General features: G+C 44.5%; 1 protein-coding gene across 4 annotated transcripts in view; it reads right to left on the reverse strand.

The window, feature by feature from the left end:
• TTC23 (tetratricopeptide repeat domain 23) overlaps window positions 1-19602 on the reverse strand; it is a 99462-nt gene that overhangs the window by 12660 nt on the left and 67200 nt on the right. For all 4 annotated transcript variants that reach the window (XM_017518504.2, XM_017518520.2, XM_017518496.2 and 1 more), the window contains exons 9-10: window positions 11335-11462; window positions 7369-7518 (exon numbers count right to left, since the gene is read on the reverse strand). In XM_017518504.2, coding sequence (XP_017373993.1) covers window positions 7369-7518; window positions 11335-11462 — 278 coding nt within the window. The remainder of the gene's footprint in view (window positions 1-7368; window positions 7519-11334; window positions 11463-19602) is intronic.

The raw sequence follows: 19602 nt of genomic DNA on the forward strand, positions 1-19602 counted from the left end.
CCTTTAAAAGGCAGATCAATAATACGGTTTCCTTTTTGGTGATTTAATCCTGCTGTGTGCCTTGTTTCCTGGGCCTTCCTGTTTTTTGTTTTTCATGCATGTAGGTCCATGCCTGGACCATTCAGCACAGGAGGGTACATCTGGAAAAGCCACTGTTCAGTGAGTTCCTGCTACTGAGTTGAAAACTTGGGGGATACAGCTGTTTTTGTGACAAAAACAAGAGAAACACTTGGCGGGCAGTGTTTAGCTTTAGGAACTGCTGGCTTCACAGAGTCCAGTGCTAAATATGGCATTTGAGAAACTCTAGTCAGCAGCAGATGTGAAAAGCATGTTTCAAGTCCCTGTTTGTGCCCTGGTGTTCACAGAGCAGCCAGCCTGTTCTCAGATAGGTACATGTGGAAAAGTGGAGATCAGAACTGTGTGCACCACAGTACACAACCTTCACAAATACAAATGCTCATTATTTCTCTCAGAGTCCAGCAGTCAGGTATCTTTAAGATGCCAGGGCCATTGTTTTCAGGACTGATGGTCAACAAGGCCAAACCAAAGGAAAAAGGGGTCACCAACTTCTACCACAGGCTTTAGGGTGCTGTACCCTGATAGTTTCTTAAAGCTGGGCTGCCTCTCAGGTGGCAGTGTGGCCCAGAACAGTGATCCTCAGTCTCTGCTTAGGAAACTGGCCAACATGCAGAACCCTGGGCACCTGGCCCCTGCCCTAGAGACTCCGATTCAGAAGATGACCCTGATGCAGGCGCTAAAGACCCATGCTTGGTGAGCCACTGGAACAGAGGAAGAGTCGGGCCTTATATAAGAGTAACCTGCCCACATACCACTGGCTTAACTCTGGGAGCCGCAAGCCCCTTCTCTGTTGAACAGAGCTATGCAGGTCTGACCTGCAGGGCTGCTGTGAAGATGAGGAATGATGTATGAGCCGCCCCTGGCAGCAAGCCTAGCCCTGAGTGTGCGGTGGGGCACACAGTACCAGTTCAGCCTCACTGGGAGCCAGCGGTGACAATGTGAAAGTCTGTGTGATCCTGTGCAGCCCTGCTCAACTTTCTGTGTACCTCTGTTATCATCTGCCACCCTCCTCCATTCTGAAGTCCTTCCCCTGCCTGGGGTGCAGTGGCTGGGCTGAACCCTAGGAAGAGTTTTTCCAGATGTCATCCACCCTCTTCAGAGGAGATGTGAGGAGGGGAAGGAAAGTAGAGATTCCCAGTGGCAGGCGATGCCTTGGCTCTGCGTTTTCCTCCCTCCTGCGGAGGTGCTGATGGTGGGAAAAGCTTCTAAGCAGCCTGCATGCCTGCACAGAGGCAGTCTCTGGTGCTCATTAGAGCAGCATCACTCAGTTCATCTCATTTGATCCCTAAAACTGTGGCATGGAAGGAGGACAAAGAAAACAGAGTCCTCGTCTCCATTCTTGGTTCACTCCATTCCATCTTCAACACTATCCTCATAGTAATTAAAAAGAAAAAAAAATCCAAAGGAAAACTCTAGACCTGCTGTGCCCTGCTTAGAATCCCCTCCAACCTCCCAGCTGCTTAGAGCAAGGCTCAGAAAATTTTTATGCAAAGGGCCATATGGTAAATATTGTAGGCCTAATAGTCCAAGAGAAAAAGCTGAGGCTACTAGGTAGGTACAGCACTTATATAACAAGAGAGAAGACAAATTTACACAAATTTCTTTTGATGAAATTTGAAATATAATAATGAACACAGACTTGTTTCGGCAATATAGTTCTACAGTTCTACTAATGAGTAAAACAGATTCATTTTGGGGGAAGGATGACTTTTCACTTGCTTGAAGTTCAAAGATAGTGTTCCCTATCATCAAATGGGTTGCAAATAATCATGTGTAAAAAATGTCTAACTTGAGAGCCACACAAAAGTAGGTGGAGGGCTACATTTGGCCTGTGGGCCATAAATTTGGGACCCTGACTTAAAGGATCAAGTCTCAGCTCCTTCACGTGGCAAACCTGGCCTCAGGGATTTGCCCTGTGCCTCCCCCACCAGCAACCCTACAGCCAGCCAGCTTCAACTGCTTTTTGTCCCTTACATGTACTTTGCTCTCCTGACTGTGAAGCATCCTTCTTCTATCCCACTTCCCAGCCTGGGAATTCCCGTTTATCTTAGCCTATACCGTCTTTTTCAAGACTACTTATCTGGACACTTTCCCTAAATCTCTTCCCTCCCATAGATCCCAGTATGGACGTGCAGCATGGAACTGAGCAGGTAATATACTTGGGAGGTTACAGTCTGTAACTCCATCATTGGTCTGGGACATTCTTAAGGGAAGGTATCACTTCATTCCTATTGTATTCATTGCACATGTGCCCAAAACAGGGAGGGACGCTGGCAACCCTGTCCCAGGTCTTCTGACTATAGGGTAGTGTTTCCTGTGTCACCTCCACCCCAGGTCATCCAGTTACCTTGGAAGCACCATGTTTTTATAGCTTACCACTCAACTGGCCTTGTGACTGAGCCAGGGTGGGCACTGGATTCTAGCCAGGCCTGTCAGTCTTTCCCTGAGGTCTTTCAAGCTGAGACAAGAAAAGACACAGGGACAGAAAGTAAAACTCTCGAGTGTTGGCAGCCTTGATCTTCACCTTGAAGGAAGACATTGCCATGAGAGAGGAGGAGGATGGTGTGCAGAGAGGAGCAAGAAGTTTCTGGACAAAGAGAGCCCTCCTGGCATGAGAGTCTGGCTGACGCTCAGCTGTACCATGGCAGCTAATCACAAGCCTTTATTTGGAAACCACAAGACAACAGACGCCCCTTTATACCTGAGCTAGTTTCAGTGGCAACCCAAAGACTCCTGCTGTCCTGGTCTTGGCATTCTACCCACTGTGCCATTTGCTTCCAAACATTTTCAAAGCCCAGGAACCCCTTGTTCAAAACAAATCTTACCTGGAAGTCCAGATGACCTATACGGTATATTCTGTGTGATACAGGTCACCTGGCCAACACGGCAAAACCCTGTCTCTACTAAATATGCAAAAAATCTTCACTCCAACAACTCTGAGCCATGTGATCAAGGCCAAGACACGTCTCTCCCAGCCTCAGTTTCCCTCTTTGTAAATACAGAGTAGAGATATCCAAGTGATGTAGTTTGTATATTTGTCCCCACCCAAATCTCATGTTGAATTATAATCCCCAGTATTGGAGGTGGGGCCTGGTGGGAGGTGATTGGATCCTGTGGGTGGGATCTCTCACGAATGTTTTAGCACTATGCTCTTAGTGCTGTCCTCGTGACAGTGAGTTCTCATGAGAGCCAGTTGTTTAAAAGTATGTGGCACTGCTCCACTCTCTCTCTCTTGCTCCTGCTTTCCCCATGCAATGTGCCTTCTCCCACTTTGCCTTCCGCCGTAAGTAAAAGCTCTCTGAGGTCTTCCCAGAAGCTGAGCAGATGCCAGCATCATGCTTGTACAGCCTGCAGAACCATAATCCAATTCAACTTCTTTATAAATTACTCAGTCTCAGATATTTCCTTTTTTTTTTTTTTTGAGACAGAGTCTTTCTTGCTCTGTCCCCCAGGCTGGATTGCAGTGGTATGATCTTGGTTAACTGCAACCTCCAACTTGAGAGTTCAAGTGATTCTCCTGTCTCAGCCTCCTGTGCAGCTGCGATTACAGGCCTGTGACACCATGCTCAGCTAATTTTTATATTTTCAGTAGAGATGGGTTTTTGCCATGTTGGCCAGGCTGGTCTCCAACTCCTGACCTCAGGTGATCCACCCAGCTTGGACTCCCAAAGTGGTGGGATTACAGGCATGAGCCACCACACCTGGCCTCGGGTATTTCTTTATAGCAATGCAAGAATGGCCTAATATACCAACTCTTAGGGTTACTGTAGGGTTTAAATGAATTAATATACAGGAATCACTTAACCTGGTGCCAGTGGTATAACAACCACTCAAAAAACACTGGCTCTTTTTTTCCACAGTCTGTCTTTGTCGCTCAGGCTGGAGTGTAGTGGCATTACTTCAGCTCTCTACAAACTCCACCTCCTAGGTTCAAGTGATTCTCCTACCTCAGCCTCATGAGTATCTGGGATTACAGGCCACCGTGCCCAGCTAATCATTTGTATTTTTGGTAGAGACAGGGTTTTGCTGTATTGGCCAGGCTGGTCTCGAACTCCTGGTCTCAAGAAATCTGCCTGCCTTGGCCTCCCAAAATTCTAGGATTACAGGCATAAGCCACCGTGCCTGGCCAGCATTGGCTCTTACTATATGGAAGTGATAGATGGGGAAATGCAAGGCACCTGCTACCCTTAGCTTCCTTCTCATCTCTCCCTCATCAAATTGGTCTTTGGCACATGGATAATGTTTAAATTATTATTTTTTTCTTGTATTTGGGCTCTGGGGTACATGTGCACGTCCTACAACCTGCAGGATTATTGCATAGGTACAGACATGCCATGGTGGTTTGCGGTCTCCATCCCCCCTCAATTGTTTAAATTATTAGAGATGATTGATTTAATATACTTCTTCCTGGCTAGACTGGGAACTCACAAGGACAAGGAGCATATTTGTCTTGGTCACTGTTTTCCCCCAGGTCTGGCCTATTGAAGGTGCCCAGTAACTATTTGCTAACTAACTGATAATGGATATGTGTCATCTCATTAACAAATAGGTGCAACACATGTTACCAAATCTGGTGCCTTTTGCAGCAGAATCAGAAAATTCATAAGAAGAGAAAAACACTTGACTTATAGGACAGCCCCTCAGAACTAAAGCTAATTCTTTTGGTTTGATCAGTTATGTTACTTAGGGTTTCCCAGGTTTTCCCCATTTTGAAATTAATTAATATAATAAAAGCCTATGATGTAACTTATGAAATACATTTAGAGCAATAAGAGAAAATTTCATATTCATAAACACTTAGATTAATAAAATGAAAACAAATGAGTTAAATTCCAAACTCATAAAGATAGAAAAAAAATTTCAACATAGCAAAGCAAAATAAAGCACAAGGACAGAAATAATAAAGATAAAATCAAAAATTAATGAAATAGAGAATAGGATTTATGGGATTAAAATCCTGGCTCTTTGAAAAAAATTAACATAAAATAGGCAAGCCACAAATTAAGTCAAGGAAAAAGGGAGAAAACCCAAATATAAAATGAAGAAATTATAATGGGAAAATAACTGTCAAAAAGTAGAAAGTTTTAAAATTCATGAGACCACTTTGTAAATCTCCATGCAAATAAATCTGAAAATGTAAGTGAAATGGATAATTATCTAGAAAAACACAGTTTGCCAAAATGACCTCATTAGGGCAGAACCACTTTTGGTAAAAGAAATAGAGAAAACTGTCAAGGAATTTCCCTACAAAAGAAGCGCCTGGCCTAAAGGATGCCACAGAAGACACAAATCTCCAAAGACTACAGAGTTTCAAAGCTACATAAATTCTTTCAGTGCATGAAAAGTAAGGTAAACTTCCAAATTATTTTTATAAACAAATACAGCATTGATTCTTAAACAAATAATACACACAAATATTGGCACAAAAATCCTAAAGTAAATGTTAGCATACAGAATCAACATCTGCTATGGTTTGAATGCTCCTCCCAAAAAGCATGTGTTGTAATCCAAACTGCAACACTGTTGAGAGATGGAGCCCAATGAGAGGGGGTTAGGCCATGAGGACTCTGTCCTCACGCATTGATTAATGCTGTTATCTTGGGAGTAGTTTCATTGTGAAAGGCTGAGTTTGGCCTCCTTTTCTCTCTCTTCCTTTCTCTCTCTCATTTCCTTCCAGTTTCTGCCAAAGGATGATGCAGGAAGGCCCATGCCAAATGCCAGCCCCTGGATCTTGGACTTTCCAGCCTCCAGAGTTATAAGAAATAAATTTATTTTCTTTATAAATTACCTAATCTCTGGTAGTGTGAAATAAACTTATTTATTGTGATTTATTTAAATGCTTTAAGAAGAATAATTTGTTAATCTCCACTAATGTTGAAAAAAGCCTTTGGTAAAAATCAACATTTAGTTTTAATTTTAAAAAATTCGTGAAAATAGAAATTGATGGATACTTTCTTAACATGATGAAATACATAAACCTTAGTTCTAAAACCAGTTAAATGAAGAATCACTAGAGGCATTTACATTAAGATCAGGAACATGGCAAGGATGCCCATTATCTCTACTACTGTTTATTATTTTATTGGAGATATAAGCCAATGCAATTAGACAAAAGAAATAAATTAGAGGCATAAGAACTGGAAGGCATAAAGTAAAACTAAGTCTATTTGCAGATGATGTAATAGAATACCTAAAAAAAATCTGGGAGATTGAATTAACTCAAACAATAAAATAATTATGCAATTAGCAGGATATAAAATTTACACAGAGAAACCAACTGGGTCCATATATGCAAAAATAAATAAAAAGTTATAGCAGTAGATAAATCTCCAGATAATAATAAGGAAGATTGAATAGTTAGAATTAAACTTAATAAGACATATACAAAACCTGTATGAAGAACACTTCCTAATGTGCCTGAAAGATATAAAAGTAGGCATGAAGAAATGGAAAGATACCTCTTGTTCTTGGATAGTAAAACTCAATATCACAAAGTTGTAAATTCTCCTAAAATTTATTTATAAATAATGCAATAAAAATACCAGCAAACTCTTTATGGAGTCAGACAAATTGATATAAAAATTCATGTAGAAAAATAAACACGAAGAATAGCTAGACCACCTGATATTCTAGAAAAAGAAAATCCGTAAGGGTTGTCTACTAACCACATATTAAATCATTCTATAAAATCTCTGTAATTAAAACTATGAATTATTGGCACATGAATAAACAGAAAGACTAGTGAAAGAGAACAGAAATCTAGAAATAGACTTAAGTCCACATGGAAATTCAGTATATGACAAAGGTGTGATCTGAAGTCACTGGAGCATAGATGGGCTCTCTAATGAAATGGTGCTGGTCAACTGGGTGGCCGTTTGGAAAAAAGATAAGATTAGATCCATTCCTCATGTCATCCACGCAAATAAACTCCAAATTTAAAATAAGAAAAAGAAGAATGACAATAGAAGAAAATGTTAGAGAATTCCTCTATAAACTCAGTATACAGAGAGAGCACCATAAACACAAAGGACTGATAAATTATACTATGTAAAAATTTAAAAATATTTGCATAGTAAAAATAATTGATAATTCATTTAAAAAATATGTATGTCTAAGAGGCTTACTATATCTTTCACCCAAAAAGTATTAGCTTAGATCTACCAAAAAAGTGATGTCATCCTGTCTAAACAAGCCACTTACTTCTCTAGTTTCATGTAAAAGAATCACCACGAGGACCTTGGAGAGGGGAGGGAGAGCCTAGTCTCATGTTAGCACTGGCTCCAGCTTTACCTTCTTCAGTTTCTTGTGGGCCCCACTGTGGTTCCCCTGCGCCAGGTCTGCTCCTCCCAGGAGCCGGTATGTCTCTGCCACCTCGGGACTGAAATCGTCAAATACTCCCACTTTGGCTTCCAGGGACTCTCTCAAGATGGAGGTTGCTCTCTATGAAAGGAATAAAAAGCTGTCTGGTTAACAAGCTCAAAGGCCGATTAGGATCAGTGCCACTTATGAAAATTACATAACTTGTGTATTTTCACTTTTTAGAGGAATGAGTGTGGTAGTTTCGTGAGCTGAGCCTATTTTCCTCTTGTATTAGTCCATTCTCATGCTGCTATGAAGAGATACCCAAGACTGGGTAATTTATAAAGCCAAGAAGTTTAATTGACTCACAGTTCCACATGGGTAGGGAGGCCTCAAAAAACCTCACACATGTGTTGTTTCCTGACTCCTGTTCAACCAGAGGTGATATGGCTTGGCTGTGTCCCCACCCAAATCTCATCTTGAATTGTAGTTCCTACAATCCTCATGTGTCATGATAGGGACACTGTGGGAGGTGATTGAACCATGGAGGCGATTACCCCCATCCCGTTCTTGTGATAGTGAATTCTCACAAGATCTGATGGTTTTCAAGGAGCTTTTCCCTCTTTGCTCAGCACTTCTCTCTCCTGCTGCCCTATGAAGAGGTGCCTTCTGCCATGATTGTAGGTAGGCTGATAAGAGGGTGTGGGCACCTGGGAGCACAGGAGAAGCACACGGCTTTGAGGGCCAGTGAATAGCCAGGTTGAGGAAGTCAGAGAAGATTCTTGAGCAAGAGAGTGGCACAACTAGAAGACAAACCCTTAAGAGTAGCTTAACCTGTGGCAGAGTGACCTGCACTTACATTTTACCTTAAAAGCATTTCCTCCGAAAGATCATGTTCCACAGTGCCCATGTGTAGGCTATGGGCACATCTGGGATGACCTGAGTGCAGCCCCATTCTTGGTTCTGGGACTGTCCTTGCGCCCTGCCCTAGTCAGCCAACACCTGCTAGAACCTACAGTGAGAGGCTTCCAACAAAATGGTGAGAACAGCATGAGGCTGCCATGTTTGGCTGGGTGGGTGGTGCCACACACAAGGCGGCCTGGCAGGAGCATAGTGAGGGCTGAAATCCAGCCTATGGTCCCCTCCAACATGGGCAGTATCTACCTGAGGAAGGGTCAGCTTTTTCTATTCTCATAAGGGCACTGGATGGGCTGGCAGTGGCCCTAGAATGAAAAGAGCCAGTTTGTTAAAATCTTCCAGGGCAACTTAGGACAGTGAGGTGCATCTTTTGATCAACACTGATCTGAGTGACTTGGGCAAAGGCAGTGAGGCATAGCATCATGACACTGAGCATCGGCTGACTCAGCAAGACACTATGGTGAGAAGCCAGACAGTACAGGGGAACTGATGCATGGCCCATGGGAATCAGAACAGTCAGCTGGCCTGTGGCGAAACATGCATCCACCTCTCTGCTCATCACCCTTAGCACAGGCAAGGGAGTCTCTGCTCTCACAGGTTCAGCCTAGTTGCAAGACAGATGCTAAATATCCACATGAATATATATTTACACATATTTGATGACATAAAATGGATTCCGTAAGCAAGAATAATGTGGAATATCTAATGAAGACTGGGGAGAGGAATCAGAGAAACTGGTAAGAAATGAAGGATGGGTTGGCATTGGCCTAGAGATGAATGAGGAAGGGACTTCCAGAAGGAGGAAACAGAAGCTGGCACTGCCCAGAAGTGGGAATTGAAAAGGCCAGTGTGGCAGGAACATGGATCAGGGAGAGGGGGCAAAAATGAGCCTGGAAATGTCAGTGGAGTCCAGGTCGTGGAAGGTACTGTGGGCCATGTCAGGATTCTGGTTTATCCTGAGGGCATCGGGGAGCCAATGGACTATTTTACAAACGAGTGTTCACTGGTCAGATCTGCTTTTTGGAAACATCAGCACGGCTTCCTTATTATGAGTGGATTAGAAGAAGGCAAGCATGGAAAAAGCAACTGCGAGACAGGAACTTGTTAGAGTGGTCCAGAAAAGAGATGGTGAGTGGCGGGACTAAAGATGGAAAACAGTGGATGTAGCCAAGACATATTTTGGAGGAAAAAATAACTGAGGAACTGGATGGGGTGGGGCATGAGGGGGCAGACTTACCCATTCTTCTGACCTGAGCTCTCCCCATAAGACTTCTAGAGATGTGAGGGGGGACAGGGAGGGAATCTGAGGCCCCTGGAAGGCCCCTCTCTCTCCCTGGGGTTGGGTGACCCAGAAAAATCCTGAAACTCCCATTTGTCATGGTGATTGCAGCCCTACTTTGGCCTGAGAAACATGGGTATAGCTACATAAAAGCCTGTGCTCTGTAACTGAGAGAAGTGGGGGCAGAGAGGGGATTAAGGATAAGGAAAGAGCTATGGTGGGGGAGGAGGTCAACAGACAGCAAGGGAAATAAAAAGTTTTCATTTCTGAGATTTGCTATGATAGCATAGAGTTGAAAAAAAACCACAGTCAGCCCTCCATATCCATAGATAAAAAATATATGGGGAAAAAAACAATAAAAATAACAATACAACAATTAAAACAATACAAATAACAAACATAGTGTAACAATTATTACCATAGCATTTACATTGTATTACGCATAATAAGTAGTCTAGAGATGATATAAAGTATTCAGGAAGACGTATTTAGGTTATATGCAAATATGACACCATTTTATACAAGGGCTTCGGCATCCTTGGATTACAGTATCCATGGGGGTTATGGAACCAATCTTCCACAGATGCTGAGGAACAACTATATGTATGCTTGTGTGCATATATGTACTGTGTATATATGTATGTATGTGTGGCTTTCTAGGAAACTGAGATGGTATTAACCTCTGATAAGAAAAGCTTAATGGAGGCCAGGCATGGTAGCTCACACCTGTAATCCCAGGATTTTGGGAGGCCGAGGAGGATGCATCACGAGATCAGCAGTTCAAGACCAGCCTGGTGGAGATGGTGAAAGCCCATCTCTACTAAAAATACAAAAAAATTGGCTGGGCATGGTGGCAGCGGCTGTAATCTCAGCTACTCAGGAGGCTGAGGCAGAGAATTGCTTGAACCCAGGAGGTGGAGGTTGCAGTGAGCTGAGACTGCACCACTGCATTCCAGCCTGGTCAAAAGAGCAAGACTCCATCTCAAAAAAAAAAAAAAGAAAAGCTTAACAGAGAGGAGTGAAGAGTAAACAGGACATAGATGGGCTGAGAAGAGGGTGTGAGCAAATGTACATAAATATATACACACATACATATGTACACAATACATATATATACACACATATGCACACATATATAGTTGTTCCTCAGTATCTGTGGGCGACTGTATATATATATGTATTAATATACACACACACACACACACACACACACACACACACACACATAAAAATAAAGCCACAGTATGTTAGGCTTTGCAAGGAATATGTTCCCAAGGGTTTAATTACCAATGAAAATAAAGTCTGATCTCTTTCTATTTTTACAACCCATGTAAATCACACTTGTATGAATCAATACTAAAAGACTGAGCTGTAACTTCTGCACCATGTAGTTTTCCTTAGATAATGCAAATTCCATTCATTACCCAAACTGAGGAGAGAGGGATCAGACATACTAACTGCCACACAATTCCAGCCACATCTGCAGGACTTCAATAAGCAGGCTTCTCAAGGTTTCTATTCCTTAGGATCTTTTGTAGGTGGGCATGACAATCTATATTCTCGTAAAGTTTCCAACTTCTAAGAGCAAGGATCTCTGAAAGCTGACTGAAAGGAGCCCCTAGCCTTATTTATGTGTCCCTGTAAAGACTGGCACATGCTTTGCACACAGTAGGTGCTTAATGGATGCTTGCAGAGTGTAGGAGTAGCCCTTTAGATATCACCTGTGAATAATGAGACAATTGTGATCCAAATTCACTTACCTCTTTTTGTCCAGTCATTTGTAGAAAATGGCAAAATTCATCTTGAATTGAAAGAAATTTGGTTCTTCCAATCCCTTCAGAGTCCTTTAGATGAGCCATGCTCTCTTGAAAATACTGCTCAGCTACATCTGAAGAAAAGCATTTATTATAACTTTGAAAACTGCTTACAGATTTGAAATGGAAACAGAATAAATATACTGTTAGCAGTGTTGAGCTATTTAAAAAGAGGTATTGGGACAAGAAAAAACAGTTAAGACTGTCCTTTGCCCATTAAACTGCCTGTTTCATTGGAAAGAATTTAGGTCTCAAAGGATACTGTAATTTACTTTCCTTAATTTTCATATATCTAGCTTTCCTGGTGATACATAAAGAAAAGTTACTGCAAAAGAAGAGACTATGATCCAGACCTGAACACACTGGTAAGTTTTCAGGTTGATCAACCATTAATTCTTCCTATAACTTCAGTAACTCCTTACTAAGGGTAGGACTCTAAGAGTTCACTTACTTTGATGGATTCGAAGTATAAGCTTGTAACATATTTCTGAAACGCGGAAAATATTGTTGACATGCTGCTGAGGGAACAAATCATTCAAAACCCCAATCATTCCAAATCCTTCAACATACTGGTTATAATATAACACAAATTTTTTTAATGCATGCCAATCTTCAAAGTAAGAAAAAGAAAACCTCAGGTGTGGAAAATGATGAGAGAACTGAAAGCCAGAGAAGTGAGTGGGAGCTGAGGTTGAACGGCCCATGAGCATATTAGAAAAAAGGTCTATCTTCCTTCCTCCCCATCACCTATATCTGGCATTTCAAATCACACTGCCATGTGTGTACCTATGCAACAATCTTGCATGTTCTTCAAACGTACCCCAAAACCTAAAATGCAATAAAAAATATTTTTTATCAATTTGAAAAGAAAAAAGGTCTATCTTCTAGCACTGGGGCTTTCCAAGCCTGAGCAGGACTAGGGATGAAGCCTGAGGCCCATTTGTGGTGGAAGGCTGAACGCAACTCCCTGCAAAAAGCCGGTGTGGCTGGCAGAATTCTAAAATGACCCGTGAGCCTTGCCCTTCTGCAGCACCTTCCCTGTGGTTATGGGTGGAACTTGTGAGTATGAAGATATAGTTCTCCTGTGATTAGCTGATGTTATAGGGCACAGCTGACTTTAAGAAAGCGAGATTATGGCTGGGCGTTGTGGCTCACACCTGTAATCCCAGCACTTTGGATGGCCAAACAGGGAGGATCGCTTGAGCCTGGAAGTTCAAGACCAGCCTGGGCCACATGGCAAAACAAAAAATAGAAAAAATACAAAAAAAATTAGCCAGATGTGGTGGTATGCACCTGTCATCTCAGCTACTTAGGAGGCTGAAGTGGGAGGATTGTTTGAGCCCAGGAGGTTGAGCCTTCAGTGGGCCTCAACCACCACTGTACTCCAGCCTAGGTGGCAGAGCAAGACCCTGTCTCAAAACAAAAGAAGAAGAAAAATGAAAGCGAGATTATCCCCTGGGCCAGACTTAATCACAGGAGCCCTTTAAAGCAGAGTGTTTTCTCTGGCTGGTAGCAGAAAAGGAAGTCACATTTAGGGAAAGCATGACAGAGATGTGATGAGAAGAATTCTGCCTGCTGCTGAGATGGAGAGGGATGTGGTAGAAGGACCTGAGCAAGAGCAGCCTGTGGGAGCTGAGAGGGGTTGCTGGCCACCAGCTCTCCAGAAAACAGGGACTTCAGTCCTGTGGCTGCAAGGAACTGAACTGTGCTCATAACAGGAATAAGGTTCAGAAAGGATCCCAACCTCCAGTTGAGTGGGGCTGGCCAACAACATGATTTCAGCATGAGCAGAGAAGCATGCCTTACCACACCAGACTTCTAACCTACAGAACTGCGAGGTAATAAATGGGTGAGTAAGCAAATTTGTTATGCAGGAAATAAAATGAATATAGCCAGTGCTGTGGTCTTAATGTTTATGTCCCCCTCAAATTCACGTGTTGAAATCCTAACCCCCACAGTGATGATATTCAGAGGTAGGGCCTTTCAGAGGCAATTAAGTCATGAGGATGGAGCCCTCATGAATGGGATTAGTTACATCTCTTCCTCATAGCTGACCCACGAAAGAAAATGTTACAGATTTAATGTGCAAATTGAGTATTAACTTTGGCTCCTTTGATAATCTAATGACAGCAAATGTTGAGGATGAAGTGACATTAATTCTGTTGATTATAAAAGCATTATAGAGATTAATGTCTAAAATGAATGAAGATATTCAGGAGTGGAGTACTCTTTTGATATTTTAATTTTCTCGCTAATTGGGAGTTAACTAAAGAAGGTAGCCAAGCATTCGTTTTAAAAGTAAAGATCTTTCTGCATCTCAGCCTTGTCCCCTAAAGATGGGCCCTTATTGTGTTTACTGTGAAGACCTGCAGATGTAAAAGGCATGGGGCAATTCGTGGACTGAGTTTCAGAGCCTGGGGTTTGGCTAGAGTGGCACTGCCATGCTTAGGGAAAGGCAGAGGCCAAAAAGGGCTAAGAGGCATTTCCCTGACCTCTCCCTGGGTAGAAGCCAGTCTCCCTGGCACAGGTGAACACAGCCGCACCTCACATCCTTCTAGCCCTTTTCTTTTTAATGTTCTCCCACCTCCCAGTATTGCTTCTTCTAACTAACTGCCCCCAAAAGCACCCGATTTGGGCTGGTCCTCTCAACCTGAGAATGGCATGCTTTTTTTCCCTCAGTGCAGCTCAGTTCACAAAGAAGCTTCGAGGGAGGACGCTGCGGTTCAATTCCAACTAACGTGCAAATGGCTCATAGCCTCATACCTAGGGAGGCTAGCCATATTTTCCAAAGATGATGCTTGTTAGCGTACACGGACCTCTGGAAGAGGGAGTGGGAGTGCGGGAGGAAGGAAGGGAAGAGAGGGCGGAAGGAGTGTATTCCTTACATGAAGGCAGCATGGCTACTGAAGTCACAGAAAGCCAGGTGTTGTGGTAGGCAGACAGAGACAGGCCCTGCCTGGGAATCTGCCCTCTGGGGGCAGCCTCCTCAAGTCACTGCTCTCTTTCTTCCTTAAGTCCTCAGTTTCTCTAAAGTTTTGTGCTTCCCCCATTTTCGTTGCTGGTAGGTCTCTAGTCACAGGGGGATAAGACCAGATAGAGGGTTCCCTGACAGCTATTGCCACATGCAAGCCGACCACACATCAGGCACCTGTGAACAGGTTAGGACCCCTGTATATTAGAATGGCCTAGAGCTCGGGAACAGAGGAAGGTCTAGTGCATCCACATGGGTACACTCCCTGTCTATGAATTTCAAACCACTTTGATCTTTATCTGGGATATAGGAAAGCTCCTTTAGTGCAAGATCCTGTCTTATTTCCTCCAACCCCCTCACCCCCAAATTAACTTTGTGAACTAAATCCATAAGAGCAGTCTTTGAGGGGAGGGAAATTGAGTCCTATTACTATAGCAAAGAGGTCACTTCCTGAGAAGCAGTTTATTCTCCTGGCAAGGGACATCCCAGTCTTATCTCCACCTGGGACAAGTGACAGCAGGATTTCCAGAGAGACAAAAAATTCTAGCCCCTTAAAATGGCTGCCACCTCCCGGCCTGAACTTTGTGCCCTGTAACAGGGTGAGGGTTCACAAAGAGCCAGCAGTTTCAGCACTCTCACACAAAGCCATCCCTACCTTTAAAAACCACTTCTAGAATCCTCTGCAATCTGATGCCAAAGGCCTGGGCAGAAGCTGAGGTCATTTTCTAAAACACAGGAGCATGACTTAGCTTGTAAATCTGAGCCCTAATGGCACAGGTGTTCCAAGGCCATGAATCTTCTATTTTCATTCCAACAGAATGTTTAGGTTGTCTGTGAGTTACAGCAGGGAGAAGGTGTGGCTTGGTGAGCAGGATGGTTTGACGTCTCTGCAGACGGCTCTGTCTGAGGACTTTGAGCTGCGTTGTTCCCAAAGACCCTGAAAGATTCTGTGTGGAGATGTTCATACACAGGCAAAAGAAAACAAGGGTTCATCCCAAGAGCAAGAGGAATGCAGGACTGCAATGTGGCCCACTGGAGGGGAGGCCAGGAGGCTTTTAATTAAATTCCAGGAACCCTGCATTCATTTTCCTATGGCTGTCCTAAGGCAGTAGTTGGAACAGTAAGGACAGCTTTCATTAAGAGGGAGGCTCTGTGTACAATGTGACGATTGTCTTTTGTAGCAGTCTTAGAAAACAGTCTCTGCTCTGTACCAACTGCAAAGGCTTTAAGGACCCCAGGGAGTTTAAAAATGGAAAGTCCCAAATCAGCCTGGCACTAACCCAGATGAGCTCCCTCACCCAGGAAACTAACACATTGAACCTACTTAGACCCTGCTGGGGGCTGCTGTTTGAGGCTACTAGCCTGTGGAAGCCACACAGGAAGCCTAAGAACATACAAAGCCTGGGAGAGACACTTTCCTCACCCAAAGCCTTCATTGGTCCCCACAGGAGGCCCTCCTCGTGAGGAACACTTTCACAGTGCCATAGACCGGGGCCTGTGACATGGCTTCAGGGAGTGGCAGGGCTGCTGCTCACTAGCTATGTGATCCGAGGAAGTCCAGGGACATCTCTGGGGGCAGGTGAGCATCCGTAAAGTGAGGTGATCAAATGGCAGCAGGCCAGGTGAGGCTCACAGGGTATAAACATGCAGAGTGCCCACCATCGGGATCTGCCTGCCTTAAGTGTCCTTACCACTAGGAAAGTGACCAGCCCCCTCCACAACCACCACCACTTGGGGCCACCCATGTAGTGAAGGCTTCCAGCAACCTCAGGCTCCAGTCACTAGCCTTGGTGATGTAGATGCGTTTTCCATAAGCTGCCTTAAAAATCCTTTTTGAAGCCAAGTTGGGGTATACGTTACATAAGCTTTTCTGAGAAGTTCTGAACACAAATTACAAACCGGCCCAAAAGTGAAAAACCTGAACCTCATGAACGTGGTCATCATGCTGCTCATGTACTTCAGTTTCCCCAGGAGAGAAATGAAGAAGCCACCGGCTTTGCGCTCAGACACGACGAATGGATAGCAGTTGGTGAGCAAGCTTGATGAGGTTTCAGCTCTGCCTGAGGTAGAGGGGCCAACACCACAAACTTGGGTGGGGAACAGGCCTCCTCTTCACCTCTTCCGCTGGCACCAAGGGTTTCCCACCCTTGCATCCCCCTCCTGCCTGCCTTTCAGGGCTGCTAAGAGCCCTGTACCCTTAGCAGGGTAGGGTGGGGATGGCACAACTCCCTCTCTGGGTTTGGAGGGTGATAAGTGAGTAGAAGGTGGGTTCTATTCTAGGCCTTGCTTGGCCTCTTAACTTGCTGAGTGACCCTGGACCCCAAACCCCTAGATGTAACTACTCTAGGGTGACTTCCAGAAGTTCCTAAGAAGGGAGTCCTGATGCTGGTGCAAACAGAGTAAGGGGCATCTCTTTCCCTCTCTGGGCCTCACTCCACTGCACCCTCACTTCCCCTTTCTCCCTCGCTCCCTATGGGGCACAGAGCAGGTATGGATGCCATATGTGCTTCTTGGGGAGCTCAAAGGCAAGGCTAAATTCAGGCTGGCCAGGCATTTTGTAAAGAGAAATGGGCCCCACCAGGCCCCACTTGGAGGCTCAGGTTGGAAGCATCATGAGAGATGCAGCAGGGGCAGCTAAGAAAAGCATGGGAAGGTAAGGGACACCTCACCGTGGCTGTTCCCAGGTATCCATGTCACCTGTCTGGGGCCCACAAGACCTGGGGCCTGTGTATGTCAAGGAGCCTGATTTCAGGTCTCTCTGGAACACATGGGGCCCAGGATCCTCAGTAACTCAGTAAGCAGGAAGTGGGGAGGGCCTAGCACTGGGCAAGCTGAGAAGGCAGGCCCCAGGGGGAAGAGTTAAGAAAAGGGAGGATCGTGTAAGGTAAAAAAGAGGAGACCTGGGTGAGATGCAGTGCCTAGCTTCCCATACTAACATTTTTCCAGTCTACTGTGTAAAATGTGGCTAGAGGCTAGGACCAATGGGGGCAGGGGAGGTATACATATTCGTGCATAGGAAATTATACCTTAGGAATCTACTTAGTTGGCCCCTGCCCCCTAGGCTCTAACAGGACACAGCTCATTCTATCTGCTGTCACTGGACACTGAACAACTCCCCAGCCTGCAAGAGCCCAGGCTGCAGATGGGGCTACTTCCAAACAAGGCCGCCTGCACTCAGCAGGCTCTGCCTCTCAAAGGTTGATGCTGAAATGTTCTTGGCTTTGGACCATTTCATTTTAATATCCTTTAAGAGATGAGTTATAAACACAAAGCCAATGCCCTGAACACTTAGCAGGGTTGGGAAAGCTGTTAATACCAAGTTTGTCTATGGCTGCTCTGGGAAGCTGGCCAGGCTCAGGTTAGTGACATTCCAGGAGCCTGAATTGGGAATCTTTATGCAATCACAAGCCTTCGTGACTTCTAGGGCAGTTTTGTCTGCATAAGGAATACAAGGAAGGCACAGAGCAAAGGGATTAGCTTGTGCGTTGAGCCTGAAACACTTGCTTCTTGGCCAGTGGCATTTTGTTAGTTACAGGGCAATGCCTTCAATGGGCATTCAGTAAGCAAGCAGGCTCAGAATCCTCAAAAGAGAAACTTTTCTCATTAATGATTATTTTCTTCAAAAATCAAAACCAAAACCAAGCCCCCAAAAGTCTTCGTACTCGGTACAAACAGGTTAAGCACAGGAGAGCAGAGCTAAGATTCCCCCCTTGGTGCTGGGTGGAACTTGCAGGTTTGCTCCTGGGATCCGGCCAGGACTTCTGAATTAGAAGTGAACAACGTCCAGGTTGGAAAGTCCTGTGCTGGTGAGAACTGTGAGGGATCTGGTTGCCCCTTAGTTGTTACACAAAGATAAGCTGCAGATTGTCCTCTCTTATTTCCCCCTGCTGGAGGCAGCAGAGACCTGGAGAAACCATAGCCCGCAGTGGATTTCTTTCATTCCTGCTGTGGGGACATTGGCCACATGAGGGGACAGCAGAGAGGTGACATAAAAGACAGTGGGGGCTGGGTACAGCGGCTCACGCCTGTAATCCCAGCACTTTGGGAGGCCAAGGTGGGTAGATCACGAGGTCAGGAGACTGAGACCATCCTGGCCAACATGGTGAAACCTTGTCTCTACTAAAAATACAAAAAAATTAGCTGGGCATGGTGGCACACCCTGTGGTCCCAGCTACTCGGGAGGCTGAGGCAGGAGAATTGCTTGAACCCAGGAGGTGGAGATTGCAGTGAGCCAAACTGTACTACAGCTGGGTGACAGTGAGAGACTCTGTCTCAAAAAAAAAAAAAAAAAAAAAAAAGACAGTGGGAATATACCCACCTGTGCTCCCGCTACAGCCCCTGGCCGGGTAGCGCCTGTTGCATTTCTGCTTCTAGAGTGAAGCTGGATTCCCCACATGTGCAACACGCGCTGGCCTGGTGAGCTCCTTTTCCAGCCTTTCCCACATCTGCCACTAAGGGTGCAAGGATTTCAATGGCAGCGGTTTTTAAAGTATGTTCACAAAGCAGGAATAGTTTGAGGATTCTTCTTGCTTTTATTTGTTTCTGACTTGTCCATTTAAGTGATTTGTTTGAGGCCTTAGGGGCAAAGGTTTGTGCTCCTTTTTGTGCCTGTTCCAGGACTTCATGTTGCTGCAGGACAATCAGCATCTATTTCTAGCCCACTGCTTCTCTGCCCTGGCTAGTCACTCAGCATTTACTCACCTTTAAGGCCTTAGTAAGCTTTCTTCCTAACAGCGTCAAGGTGATAAACAGTTCAAATGTCTTCTGGTTCATAGGTGCTGAATCTGACAAAAGCCTGCCTAGAAGCACCATACAGACTGATGGAGACTTGGTCCTTTTTGGGTAGAACAATGAGTAGAGAGAGTAGGTCCTTCAGATTCGTGGTACTTTCTGGTAAGAAGAGGTGGCATTGTGAATTCATCTGTAAAACGGGAGGTCCTGTCCTGCCTCCAAGGGTTGTTAAAAGGATTAAATGAGCATGTCTGTGGAAGTGCCAGCACATGCATACAAGAGGCGCCTGAGTGTTGCTGCTACGGTTGTTATTGTCATTGTTTCTGTTATTATTATGACTCTTGCTTGCTCGAGAGTCTCTCAGTCATCCTTTGCTTTTGCTTTAAGCAATCAATCCTCCAGGCCTAATGCAGAAGCCACCCCCTTTCCCAGTTTGTAAAACTATCAGTCCCAACTCCTTGTGCCTGGGAGAAATGGTCTTCTTACCCATCTACTTCAGGTTTCTCATTTCT

The sequence above is a fragment of the Cebus imitator genome, unplaced genomic scaffold (assembly GCF_001604975.1).
Source record: "Cebus imitator isolate Cc_AM_T3 unplaced genomic scaffold, Cebus_imitator-1.0 Scaffold19, whole genome shotgun sequence".
Lineage (NCBI taxonomy): Eukaryota > Metazoa > Chordata > Mammalia > Primates > Cebidae > Cebus > Cebus imitator.